Source organism: Furipterus horrens, unplaced genomic scaffold (genome assembly GCF_987537825.1).
Source record: "Furipterus horrens unplaced genomic scaffold, mFurHor1.1.pri manual_scaffold_8, whole genome shotgun sequence".
In the NCBI taxonomy this organism is placed as follows: domain Eukaryota; kingdom Metazoa; phylum Chordata; class Mammalia; order Chiroptera; family Furipteridae; genus Furipterus; species Furipterus horrens.
Genome location: NW_028327178.1, coordinates 10,952,736 through 10,965,984, shown reverse-complemented (window position 1 = coordinate 10,965,984; position 13,249 = coordinate 10,952,736). Strand labels below are relative to the sequence as shown.

Genomic DNA, 13,249 nt, shown 5'->3' with positions numbered 1-13,249 from the left:
GACGTCAGTGTTACAGCCCCTTCCTGTCTCATCCCTCGGTGTGTTCGTGGTGAAGGGTGCTCTCGTGCAGCCTGATTTCGTGCTTCTCTGCTCCGCCCAGCTCGCACCCCTGACTCTCACCTGCTTCTCGGTCTCCCCCGGCTGAGGCCGTGGCGGCTCGTGCGGGACGTGTGGGCCCCTCTTTTCAGAACTTGCTCCATTCTTGGTGTGTTTCACTCCTTCTTGCCTGTGACCTCATTAGACGTCCATAGTAACTCTTCCAAGTACCAGCGCTTATATTGAGGTTTAAACCATAGCTATGGCTTCGATCATTTCTTTTCCTTTCGACTGGAGGGTCTGTCATTTCTGTCATTGTGTGGATCCACGTGTTCTGATGCATATCTGCATCTCTAAGTCATTGCTGGGCATCTGCGTGTGCTCTCCTGTCTGTGTGGCTTTAGTGCCATCCTGTAACATCACTGTGTCAGAGACTTAGAGAAGCCAGAGCAAGTGCTGAACTTGACTGAGTCCTAGAGATAGCAGTGAGGCTCTCTGCCCTGGGCTTAAGATGCTGATAAATGAAATGGATGGTAGCTCTCTCCAAACTGTGGTAGAAATGTCATGGGTAACTATACAAGTCTAGGTGGTTGTCTTTGACGATACAGGGGCTTCTTTTTGTGCTCTGCAAATTACCAGTTTATTGTTTATTGGAGGGTGAGCTCATTGAAAGCAGGGGCCCATCTTTCTCCACCCCCTGTAAAATCTCCATCCATAATTTCCAGTAGAGAACAATATTTTTGTTATATGTCCAGGCGCTATCAAAGGATGGTGGTTTAAAGTAATTAATGTTGTGTGTTAACCAACAGAAAAACTTAAAGTCAGAGTGATCTAAAAGTAAGTAAATGACAGAAATGGGTTTTTTAGCAGCTTCCCCCCGTCCCTCTCCAAAGAGGAGTGTTCACGATGCCCAGGTACATTGGACAAACCTGCCACAGCACCATGCTAAGAGTTCTAATGCTCGTTATTATTCCTTAGGGTGCCAAGGATTCTCCCATACGCCGGGCTGTGAAAGATACCCTTTCCAATCCACAGTCCCCACAGCCATCTCCTTACAACTCCCCCAAACCACAACACAAAGGCACACAGAGCTTCCTGCCACCCGGCTGGGAAATGAGGATCGCGCCAAACGGCCGGCCCTTCTTCATTGACCATAACACAAAGACTACGACATGGGTAAGGTCGCTGCTTTTGTTCAGCTCCATTTTCATCGTGAGGTCTGGCATGGAGTCCTTCATTTCCTTGCTCCGCATTCACGGCTCTCGTAGGGAAACATCACTGACACCGAAGCTCGTCTCCAGAGGGTTTGCTCAGCCCGCTGCAGGATTCTGCACGTATGGGCTGCTGGGAGCCGGTGACCTGCAGGTGCAGGGCAGGGGCCTGCTTTTCTCCATAGCGCTCCTGGAAAGCTATCGTTCTGACAGTTTATCGTATTTGGGGCAGGGGGGAGGAGGGGGCAGCCGTCCTCCATATTGCTCCGATGTTGATGTTATTGTTTCACGTCTCATGCTGGTGTGGGAGGAGTTCTAATCTTTTTTAAAATAATTTTTCTTTGTCAGTTTCTTTTTGCATTTTTATTACTGTGCTCCATTTTCATTTGATTTGTCCCTTTAGTTTGTACTGTCCACCTCAGATTAGTACTTAACACTTGTCTGCTGCATTTCACACCTTTAATTGGGGAGGGGGAGGGGGACCAAAGACCTTTGGTTGCACATTTGATGGCTCTTTTTTGTGAACATTTTGTCAAACTTGACTTTTCTCCTCGTGCTGCCCTTCCACATGCCCCTCAGTCATACATGAGTAAGAAGCTCTGTGTTGTCTTAACTCAGACAAGATGGGATTGATTAAAAGTGAATGGACATATTTTTTAGCTGAATCAGTGGTGGCTTATTTAATGTAGCACATCGTTTTTTTAAGCATTGGTGATTTTTTTCTACTATATAATCCACAGACCTATGATTGAACTGAAATTGGTTCTCTTGGTTCCTACTATTTCTGATATTGGAGGAGGTTTGTTGTTCTTCCTATCCCTTATGTCCCCAACTAATGGTCTGGGTACAGAGTTTAACTCAGTCCTTCGCGCACCTGCGCTGCTTGCTCAGAACCGATGTGATGTGAGAGCTGGCTGAGTCTCTGGATTGTCATTGGCCCTCGCTTTTTGGTCTCAGATCAGTTGTGAACACATGCTTTGAATTCCTTCTCCCAGTGGAGACACTGAGTGTGTCCAGTTGCTAGAACAGCAGTAATGTGTTAACGAAGAGGCCTGGAGCAAAATGACCTAGACGTCACATATATTGGCCCATGGTGTGATGTAATCGGTCCCTTGAGAATTGGGCTGGTTGGCCTAGACGCCTCTCTCTCTCAAACCCTATGGACGGATCATGATACAGCATGTCTCCATGAGGACATTCTTGGCATTTGGGGCAGGACTGTGACTGGGCCTAATTGAAGGACACTTAACATCCTTGGCTCCTAGCGCTGAATAACCACCATTTCTCTCCCTCCCCCACGAAAGTGATAACCAAAGATGTCCTCATCCCTTAGTGAGTCCCAATCTAAAAGTTCTTCTTATTTTTAAAGTAAAGTAATAGCCTGCCAAGAGAATTTATTATTTAGATCCTGGTGACATTCATTAAACTCATAACTACCTCTAAGGCATATAATAACATGTAGCTTTGTTTGACTCACCTTGGAGTCTGAATATCATGTTACAGGTTTGTGACCAAGATGAGAGTGAGAGATAGGCAGCTTTGGGGGAAATATCCTCATGGAGATTGGTGGGCTGTTGTGTTTTTTAAATCCTCACCCAAGAATATACTCTTTTGTTGTTGTTTTTATTGATTTTAGAGAGAGAGGAAGGGAGAGAAGGAGAGACACAAACATTGGTGTGAGAGAGAAACATCAATTGGTTGCTTCTCATATGCGTCCCAATCAGGAATCGAACCTGCAACCCAGGCATGTGCCCTGACTGGGAATCAAACCTGCAACCTGTTTGTGTATGGGATGATGCTCCAACCAACTGAGCCACCCAGCCAGGGCAAGACTGATTTTTAAGTCTTTTTTTTTCCCCCCTTGTTGACATAGAACCTGTGGCTGTCCTGCTAGAGTGCCCATTTCTGCAAATCCTCAGCCAGAAATGGGAGCTCCAGAGAGAGGGGGTAAATAGTATAAAAGGAGACGGATTAGCGCACGGAGCCACTGTGGCTTGCCAACATAAGCTACGATTTTAGTAATTTGAACTAGCTCAGTAATCAGACTCCCCTAACCTGTTCGCAGCCTTCCACGCCACCACGGCCGGCTAGCTGCAGCTGGGCCGATTTTATGGTAAACAGCACCGGTATTATTTATTGCCTGCCTCCTTGCTGAATGAAGCCGGGGTTGCATTTCCAGTTGTCCCTTTCTACCCAGATGCTTGTTATTGACTGATTTACTGATTTAAAATTTTAATTTGTTAGAACAACAGTGTGTTGCTGCTGCCCTTGCTGAAAACCCTTAAGGTAACAACTGGACATTCCCCCCATTACTCCCCTTCTTCCTCAGACCCCTAGGGGCTGGCCCAGCTGCTGCCTCTCCTTCTAAACAAAGGCCTGTACAGAGAGGTCTCACTGTCAAAGGCAGACCCTGTGCCTGTTGATTAAGGAAAAAGTTGGGGGGGGGGGCGATTGAGGGAGCTGTAGAGACAATTTTCAGCTTAAAACCTATTTTGAGCTGGTGTGGACTTTGCTTCTTTTTTTAAAAAGAGAGGACAAATGAGAGGCCAGCATAGCTCTTCTTAGATTTGAGCCTCAGAGTGACAGAGGAAAGGCTGTAACACAGGTGGAGAGTAATGATGACAGTACCCCTGTCCCCATCAGCCTGCATGCCCTTGACTCCTGCCCTAAACCAGAGCATGAAAGATTCAGGCCAGGAGTTCCCCTGTTTCACCCCTCTATCGTCTGCTTCTAAAGTACAGCCTTATATGAAAGCAGTGTGCCTGTGGTCCATCTGGAATAACACTGGAGACCCCGGGTCTGACAGCAGGGGTCTGCACTGTGCTCAGCCCCTTAGGACCCCCAAGGAGAGGCACTATGCCTGTGAGGTACTGACAGGCCCTCTCCATGTGAGGATTCCTTGTGGCCAGGATTCCAGCCATTGGTTCACGTGTCCCCACCTGGGGCAGGCCATGGATACCTGCTAGAGGCCACCAGGTGACTGAGGAGAGATGGCAGGCCTTAAGTTTGTCCATTCCTTCTGCTAAGCATGTATGTAAGAGTATGTTTATGTCTTCTACAGGACAAAGCATTGGCTTGTTTCGCAGCAAGGAAGAATATACCTTAATGAAGGTTCAGGTTTGTTTTCTACCTGATCCAAACTAATAAAATTCATGGTTGCCTAGACATGGCTGTTGATCTCTTCCAGGATGGAGGGAGAAAGAGCTGTTTTGCTGAACCAGTGAGCATTTCTTTGTTATAGGTGTGTGTGTGTGTGTGTGAATGATTCTGCTAGGAAACCTTTTTTGGTCTTTAAAAAGGATGTTGTCCTCTGCATTCTGTTGAAAACCCCTTTCAACTGTATTGAGGGAAGCACTTGGGAAATACTGAAATAATGGTAAGATAGTGTGTCCTTGCTGTGCTGAAGAAAGGAGCAAACAAGTCAAATGTGCTTCTTCATATTTTGTTCATTCATAGTCATATCATTTGAGAGCTCATTAGTGTTCCAGCTGTCGGTGTCCCTAAAGTTGTCATCACTCATATGGGGCCCTGGCTGCCCTCCACCTGCGCCATCAGCTTGGGGGTGCTGCCTTGTTGGTTGTTCAAGGGATTCAGTGGGAAAGGGGAGTTCAGTGTGCCCCTAGACGTAGGCTTCAGAGATTGAGAGGTTGCATCTGCTGCCATTATTTTATTTTTTGTTGGTATAATAACATAATGTGACTCCTAAGGCCCTGTAGCCCTCACATTCTATAAATTCTAGTTTTCATGCAAGGCCGTTATAGCAGACCTGTGTAATTGAATTTATTTTATACTTTATGCTCCCCCGCCCCCAGCCTCTACTCACTAGTACTTTAATTTCAGCCCCCCCACCCCCTTTAAATCACCAGCATTTAACCGAAAGGGCTGGTTGTCTTTCATAGTAACTTATATGTGCGATTCCAAGGCATGGCTGGCCTTGCACGTCACACCCGGAAGCCCATGTTCTTGCATGTCATAGCGGTCTAAGGCCCTCTCCACACCTGCAGTGTCGGGGGCTATGTTCCCCAAGGTCTTCTGTCGTTGTGAGATTAGCTGGCCCAACTCAGAGTCAGTTGTGAGTGGGTAGCTTTCGTGGAGTTCCACGCTTGTAAGTTTTCCTCTGCCACCATTAACCCACCACAAATGTTTCCCAGAATATCAGCTGTCTGAACTTTCTGAATCCTGTAGTATGTGCGCCAATATACTACAGAATATGGGACCTACTTTTGCACTTACTTATCCTTTTGAAAAGCATATTAGCGAGGTTCAGGGTCAGCATCCATCAGAAAAACCACTAACGTGGTTCATTTTGTCAAATGAAAGTTTGCTATAGCTAACAGACAGCAAAGGTTAATTTTATATTTTGTGATTTTTTTTTTTTTTGCCAATTTCAAAAATCTATCACTTTGGTATAATCCAATAATACTAATGGCTTAAACTGTTGACTTGGAAAAAAACTTGTAACGGCTTTATTGAAATATGATTCACATACCAAACAATTCACCCATTTAAAATATACAGTTGAATTAGTTTTGGACAAACATTGAACAAAGATGAGCAGCCATCACCACAATCAATTTTCGAACATGTTCATTACCCCTAAAGGAAGCCCCATACCCACTAGTAGTCACGAAGTACTACTATTATTTTCCAAGGTCTATACCAATTTTTTCATTTTCTGGTTGACTTAGGAAAATGCTGAGGCAGAAATATCTTTTACTAGTTTGATAGTAATAAAGGTTTTAACTGAAATAAAGTTATTTTTTAAGGATTTTTTAAAAAATTTTAAGCTTATTTGATTTACATTTTATTCTGAGTTTTATAATTTGTTTTCTAATCTTTTGAGTTTAAAATATGAGTTTTCTTAGTTAACCTTGTATTTTAATTGGGTCTGTCTAAGTGAGAGGCAGCTCCAAGACTCTGGGTCAGAACCTGTGGGCAAGTTCTCATTCTTTCTGAAATTCCATTTAGAGATCATGTGCCCAACCTCCAAACAGCATGGTGGCAAGAACATACATCTAAATGTACTCTATCGATTAGAAAGAGTGAGCGGATATGTCAGACCACGTATTTCTCTTTTCTTGGTTCTCTGGTATCTTTAGAAGCATATCCCTTAAGAAAAATCTTTGGCCAAGTTTCAAGTATTAAGACTTGTGTGAAAATCTAATCTGTAGAACTTGAGAATCTCAGTAACGCTGTATAATAGGGATGAGACTGTATGAAGCAGCGAACTCTGTCTGGGATAGCACATGAATTGATATTCAGACCAGATTCAGATTCTCTGCTTTTGTTCAGGAAGGAGTGGGAGGGAGCAGCAGGAAACTCCAGAGCTGATGGAGAGGCTATTCCTGACAGGCCAGCAACCCTTTGCTGGAGCTCCGGATCCATGGGCAGGTTTATACACTAGGGCTTCCCTCCATCTTCCGTGGAGTAGGGCCTCCTCTTTGCTGGCACCCTTTTTTCTGGTTTCCATAGTAACATTACTGCTGGAACCCTCTTCTTCTTCACCTTCTCCATCTTGAGAAAACAGTTAACCTTTTATTTAAATAGTCTTACTCTCCTTCTTTCACCAAGGACAAGGAAGAAGAGCGGAGCCTTTTTTTTGAGAGATGGTCAAGCCAGGCTTCGTGTTCAGAGATGGGACTCTCTGGTCCCCCATGCAGGCAGAAGTGTGGCTCCACTCACGTGCATCCTGGTTGCCTGGGAACACGCAGCTCCCAAAGGGGAGGAGCCAATGATGGCACACAGTCAGTCACTCTTAACACCTTCTGCCTTTTACGTTTTTCTTGCAGGAAGATCCACGCCTGAAATTTCCGGTGCATATGCGGTCAAAGGCACCTTTAAACCCCAATGACCTTGGCCCTCTTCCTGTGAGTACACTGCAGACATCTGGACAAGTCTGAAAATGTTTACTCATTCACCTGCCCAGGGTTGATGGAGAGGCCCTGGGATCTCTTTCCGCAGACCTTTGGGGTCCCACTGGTCTCTTAATTTCTTTATAGAGTTGGGTGCATGGCTGAATTCTCATAGTACACACAATCGATCAAACAGCCAGTGCTTGTGAAAGAGGTTTCTGAACTGCTAGCTGCTAGTAGAAGGTAGACCGTGTGACTAGGATACAAGAGGCACTCCTTACAGGTGACATTTTAAGCAGACACGCTCTTTTGTAAGGCAGCAGCCGGAAGTTCCACCCATAAAGCTGATTTAGTCAACAGCAACAAAAATTATTTAAAACGGCGGGAGAAAAAGGCATAGGTAGCCACAGAAGTTTTTTGTAAGTCATTTAGCCTGGGATAGTTTAAGTTTGCTCCCCTTAGCTGACACCTTATAAATCTTTTTTTTTTTTTTTTTTTTAATCAATGTGTTCTCTTTGGGAGCCTGGGTGGGATTGAGCTACTTATCTCAAATTGGATTTTGAATGAAACTTTCACATGCCTCCTCCTTGACCCACCCCCATTTTTTTAAAAGCCTTATCAGGCAGTGGGGGAGGGGAGGGTGGTAAGACTATTTTTAAATAGACAGGCCCTGGAAATTTTTTGGTTGATTTTTTCCCAAGCATAAGATCCTTTTCTGTCGCCTGGTGTGTGGTGTATTACAGCAAAATTTGAGGCTAGGAGGGTGGGGGTTCCATCTTTTATTCATTAGGTTATACAAACATCCACACTCTCCCAATCTGCTGGTTCCTGGGTTTAGACAAAAAGAGCCCAGAATGGGTCTGGAGAGTGGGTTTTGAAAGGGAATGATTGCATGTGGTCTGGACCTGTTAGGTTGCTGAGTTTCAAATAGTAAATAGGTGCACTTCAGATAATGAGAGCATATACCAGCCCTCTCATGAAAAAAAAAAAAAAAGTCCCAAGTCTTGTTTGGTTTCCGAGTTTGAACAGTGAAAGTTCAGAACAGAGACATGTGCGTGTATTAGATTTTTCAACCAGTGATGACGTGACTAAAGCAGCTGTCTAACATTTTCGTGTTAACCTTCCTCCTCCCTTTAGTACTCAGTAAATATCTAATTGAATGAGATATTCAACCCCCAACTCAGCTGGTCCATGGCATGCTGACGTTTCCCTTTGAAGCTTTTGGAATAGCTGTTTCCTATTCATGCAGCGAATGCATCCGAGATTGTGGAACATGTGATTGAAGGGTGTTCCTAGGTGTGTCAAGGGTTAACTTGAAATGCTTGTAGTTTATCCCTAATATCAAAATGTACCCGAGTGGGAAAGAGGAAGGAAATGTCCTAGGGTGTCATAGTTTTGCCTTTGTTTTTGGCAGGACTCGCTCATTTTTGTATTCTCTCTCTTTTCCCCTGACACCAGCCGGGTTGGGAAGAAAGAATTCACGTGGACGGCCGAACATTCTATATTGATCACAGTAAGTAGGCGCTGGTGCGGACGCACAGGTAAAGGGAGGGGGAGGGCATTTCAAACACGAGAGTGAAAGCCTTGTCATTTACTCTCTGTCTAGGCAGCCAGGTGTTATGTGGAGAGAATGATACCAGAGAATCAGTGCCCTGGCACGGTACTGCGCATCCCCGAGTTTGCTGTACAGTGGCCCGTCAAGCTTTTACCCAATTTGATCTTGTGACCCATTAACTTTTTTTTTTTAATTTAAGAACTCTTTTTTTGGTTGATGACCCCCTTGACTTTTGCGCTTTTAATAAATACACTCTGGTAATAGAAAATAAGATTAGAAGTGACGACTGAGGCCAAAGCCTGTGTGTGCCCAAGGCTTGGCTCAGCACATGCGTGTTTTCAACACTGCCTTCGCGGGGGTCAGGGCAAGGAGCCCACTCTGACTTATTTTCTATTCATAGCATGTTCCCTTGCACCCAGCCACTAATACATATGCGGTTCTTTTCTCGAAATCGGAGTATATTTGCTGCAGACATTTGCTCCAGCACCTCTGAAAGATTGTGTGGTTTCTCATTTCAACTAAAAGTTAAACTAATAAAGGTTTGCTTTTAGCCAGTTTTTTTTTTTTTTTCCTTGACGTGACACATTCTCTGTATGTGTATATACCTTACAACTTTTGAATATGTGTATTAAAAAGAAGTCTTTAAATAGATGTAAAGTTCAAATCCTGCGTGCGGGTGGGTGGTCTTTTGCTCTTTGTTGTCATTGGGTTCATAAACAATAAGTCTGCACTGGGCTTCCCCAGCCTCCTATTGTCTTAGCTCATCAGGTCGCTTAGTTAAGCACATTGATGAGCCGGAGGCTTAGGAAATCTGGCCCGGAAGGTGGGGCTTGTCACTGTCCCAGGCTTAGTGCCTCTTCCAGGTGTTACTAAGCCATCAAGTGCATTGCAGACCTTGGCTTTCTGGCACAGGGGAATTGAGGGGTTATTATAAATTGAATTAAGCAAGAAGCCCAACAATTCAGAATTAAACCAAAAGTAGAAGTCCTCAGTGTATTTAGGGGTATGGGCTATGCTTTGGTTTAAATTAGATTATGTCAAAGTACAAAGGCCTAGTTCTGTCTTTGACTGATACAAATTCTGTTTACCTACTTTCCGGAATTTTACAGGAAGCATAAAATTGCCACCACAAATGCTTTAAAGTAACTGTGTTTTTCTTAATAGACTACTTATCATTTTCTTAGCATAATTTGCTAAAAGAATAGGGGGTTCATATCCCTTTTTCCAATTAAAAATGAAAAACTTTTTTTTCCTTGTTCTTATACCTTACAATTTTGGATTTCCAAGATAGGTATAAAGAATAATATTTTATTAAAAGAAGGTCTTATCCAGCAATGCAACCTTGACCTGCTACTCACAGAGTATTTCACACAATGCTGTGGCCGTGTCCTGGTTGATGATCTTCAAGTCAACCTGTAAAAAACTTTATAAATGTTCCTAGTGTGTTACGAGGACCCAAAGACAAAAGAAACACTATTGCAAATAGCCATCCTAGTATATATTAGAAATAGTGAAATCATAGACTATTTTTCTAGTGGCGTGTCTAGAACTGATTAATATGTAGTAGACATTTTGGAAATGGTGGCTTGAAGTGAGTTCATGGAAGGTTCGTGGTGATGTTGTTAGGAAGTTGATGCCCTTGGCCAGAAAGGGGAAAAGATTGACCCTGAGAAGCAACAGTACCTGCAGCTTCAGGCTTGCCTCGCTGCTATGTGCTGGGGAACAGGAGAGCAGTTAACTCACTAGGTGCCCGGGCAGCTCCTTAATCCCAATCGGTCCACCAGACCCTCCAAGCACAGCATTCCTCATTTCTCTTGATAGAACAGAGAGCACACGGAAACTCCTCTTGCCAGAGATTAAAATTTGCCTTTGGTTAACCATACTGAAAGCTTCTCTTAACCAGACATAGTGTAAATTGGACCAGAAACGATGTAAGCAAAAGATCTGGTTATGAGAACCTCAGTAGCTGTTAATATAACATTTCTGCCATTTTTCCAGATTTGTCAAGGTTTACTCCGTGGAAGGCGATGAAAGGATACCTATCAGTGAAACAGTTCAGTTACTATGCCTTTTCCCCAAAATCCAGTTTATGAAAAGTACAGAATCCCTATCTTTTTAAGAGGCTGATAGGGACACTCCAAAATGGGTTGAATTACCTGGTGGTGACATTTAGGAATTTCTCTACCTTACAAACGAACCTCCCTTTCCAAACAGTGTTCCCACATCTAATTTCTAGCAAGATTCAGCGTCTCATTTTGCTGTCACAGAACAGAAACCAGGTCATCCTTCCTATGCCGTTTTACTGCAAAAGCAATCATCTTGTGAGTTATTCAGAGTCACCCTGTCTGCCAACGTCTCTGGGACAAGTGACGGCCCTGTGAATGACAAAGACAGCAATGCACTTATCTTTGAAATAATTAGGTTATTTTCTGCTTTGTAATTTCTGAAGAAGTTAGACATTTTTAAGATTAATCATTTCCACCACCTTAAAGTTTAATTTCAGAAAAGGTAATACTCAGTACTAATCTCTTTAGATGCCTTGATTGATTTGGTTGACATTTATCAAATAGCTTGTATGTCTCAAGCCTGGTGCAAAAGGTTAAGGGAAGATCTTGAACTGACTTTCTCCTCTTAGGCATTGTGTCGTTCTTCTTAAAGACCAGATATGCCCAGTAGCTGAGCCATTAGCCACAGGTATTTCCACACAAAGCTCGGAGAGAACATTCAATTCCACGGATGCTGTAAATCCTGTTATAGTCTGTTCTGCCCACAGCGTTACCAAACCACTTAATAGTCGCTAAATTGACTGATTTTCTCATTCTTTTATTTCATTGTTGTCCCTTTATTTGAGAAATGCCTCAAAGACATGAAGCAAATTGTGATTCAGAAATTCTAGGGGAAAAAATGAATTACTGGCCACCGTGCGTTCATATATTGACAGTACTTAGCTGCAAACTTAATCTTTATGGTTACCTCGCAGAAACTTGTATAGTTCTGGAAGCTCAGACAATTTAAAGGAACTTAGTTTTCACCATCAGCTTCATTTGGTCATTTAAAAAATAACACAGTAGGCTCCTGTTGCATGCTAGGAAATGTGTTACATGGTCGAGGCGCAGCTGCAGGGAGGGATATCACACAGCCCCTGTCCTTGGGGACTTTGCCTGCTAGCAGGGGACACCAGGGAGTATTGTCAGTGCTGTATTAGAGCACACAACCCCTTGTTAATGTAGAAGTGGAAGAGGCAGAGTGTACCTGCTTGTGACGTGGCTGGGCGCCAGCAGTGGGGGTGCTGCAGGAGAACCTTACGCATTGAACAGGTTACTTTTCAGAAGGATCCCAAAGAATGAGTAAGACCAGCCAGGCGCACCCAGTGGAGAGTTCTCCCCGCAGGGAGAAGACGCATGCAGGTACAGATGGTACCCACGCGGCAAGGTTGCCCAGGGCCACGGCGCAGACAAGGCAGGCATGGCACATAGGTCAAGTCAAAGGGAGGTCTGCCAGGTGTGGGAACTCAGGCCCTCCTGCAGGCAGGAGAGAGCTCCTGAGGGATTTTCCAGAGGAAGTGATAACGTGCTTTTGGAAGAGCTGTAATGGGAGTTGTGAACAGGGGTAAGACAGACCAGGGAAACCTAGAGGATGGCCCAGGGAAAAGATGAGCACTCAGAAAGAAGCTTATCAGAGTGAGGTAGGGACAGGCTGGTGACCCCCAGAGGTAAATGGCGGGGGAGGAAAAAAGGACTTGTCCAGAATCTGGATTTGAGCAGTGAATGGACCGTGAACTGTTCATCAGGAATACAGGATTACATGAACGGTTTGGGTGTTGGAAGATTACGGGTTCAATTTTGGTAGAGTTGGATTTCCTAGGGGAAATCCATGTACAGATGTCAAGGGTGGAGCTTGAAGGTCAGGTCTGGACTGAAGATTTGGGAGTTGTCATATTGTAGTCATTCATTTATTTTCCACTTTGATGACAGTGCCCAGTCCTTACAGTTACGGTCCAAGGCAGTCATTCCTCAGCTCTATTGCCTCCATTACTTCATCTTCTTTTCTGTTGTTCTCCATCACAGTAGCAACTTTTACTTTGCAAAGTCTTCTGTTTTCAAGGGAAGGGACACAAAAATGCCTTTTGCTCCCATTGAGGTTCTCTAGAAAGGTTGAAACGCTTCATATAAATTTCCTCCCAGCAGTCATGAATCTAGAATCATCATGTGCTTTGGTAACTTTATTTTAAAACTTTACCCTCTGCTTTTATTAAAATAATTGTAATCCAGACTGAAAAATTCCTGGTATGGTCATTGAAACCAAGTTCATTAGTTTTTCTTATCAGTTCACGAACAGAATTTACAGGAAATAATTAGCATCGATATTTTCCTCAAATTTCCAATTTTTTATTTTTATTTTTTAATTTTTTAAATTATTTATTTGTTTGTTTATTTTATTTTTAGAGAGAGAGGAAAGGAGAAAGAGAGGGAGACAAACATCACTGTGTGGTTGCCTCTCACTTATGCCCCCAACTGGGGACCTGACATGCAACCTAGTCATGTGCCCTGACTGGGAATCGAACCAGCGACACTTGGCTCGCAGGCCGACACTCA

The 13,249-nt window shown here is 43.8% G+C and overlaps 1 protein-coding gene across 12 annotated transcripts in view; it reads left to right on the top strand.

Annotated features, from left to right (window-relative positions):
* NEDD4L (NEDD4 like E3 ubiquitin protein ligase) overlaps window positions 1-13,249 on the top strand; it is a 307,610-nt gene that overhangs the window by 261,360 nt on the left and 33,001 nt on the right. For 5 of the 12 annotated variants that reach the window (XM_090285449.1, XM_090285453.1, XM_090285452.1 and 2 more), the window contains 4 exons: window positions 1,015-1,212; window positions 7,037-7,114; window positions 8,558-8,612; window positions 8,706-8,759. In XM_090285449.1, coding sequence (XP_090141575.1) covers window positions 1,015-1,212; window positions 7,037-7,114; window positions 8,558-8,612; window positions 8,706-8,759 — 385 coding nt within the window. The remainder of the gene's footprint in view (window positions 1-1,014; window positions 1,213-7,036; window positions 7,115-8,557; window positions 8,613-8,705; window positions 8,760-13,249) is intronic. The other 7 variants (XM_090285450.1, XM_090285451.1, XM_090285444.1 and 4 more) reach the window with 2 other exon arrangements.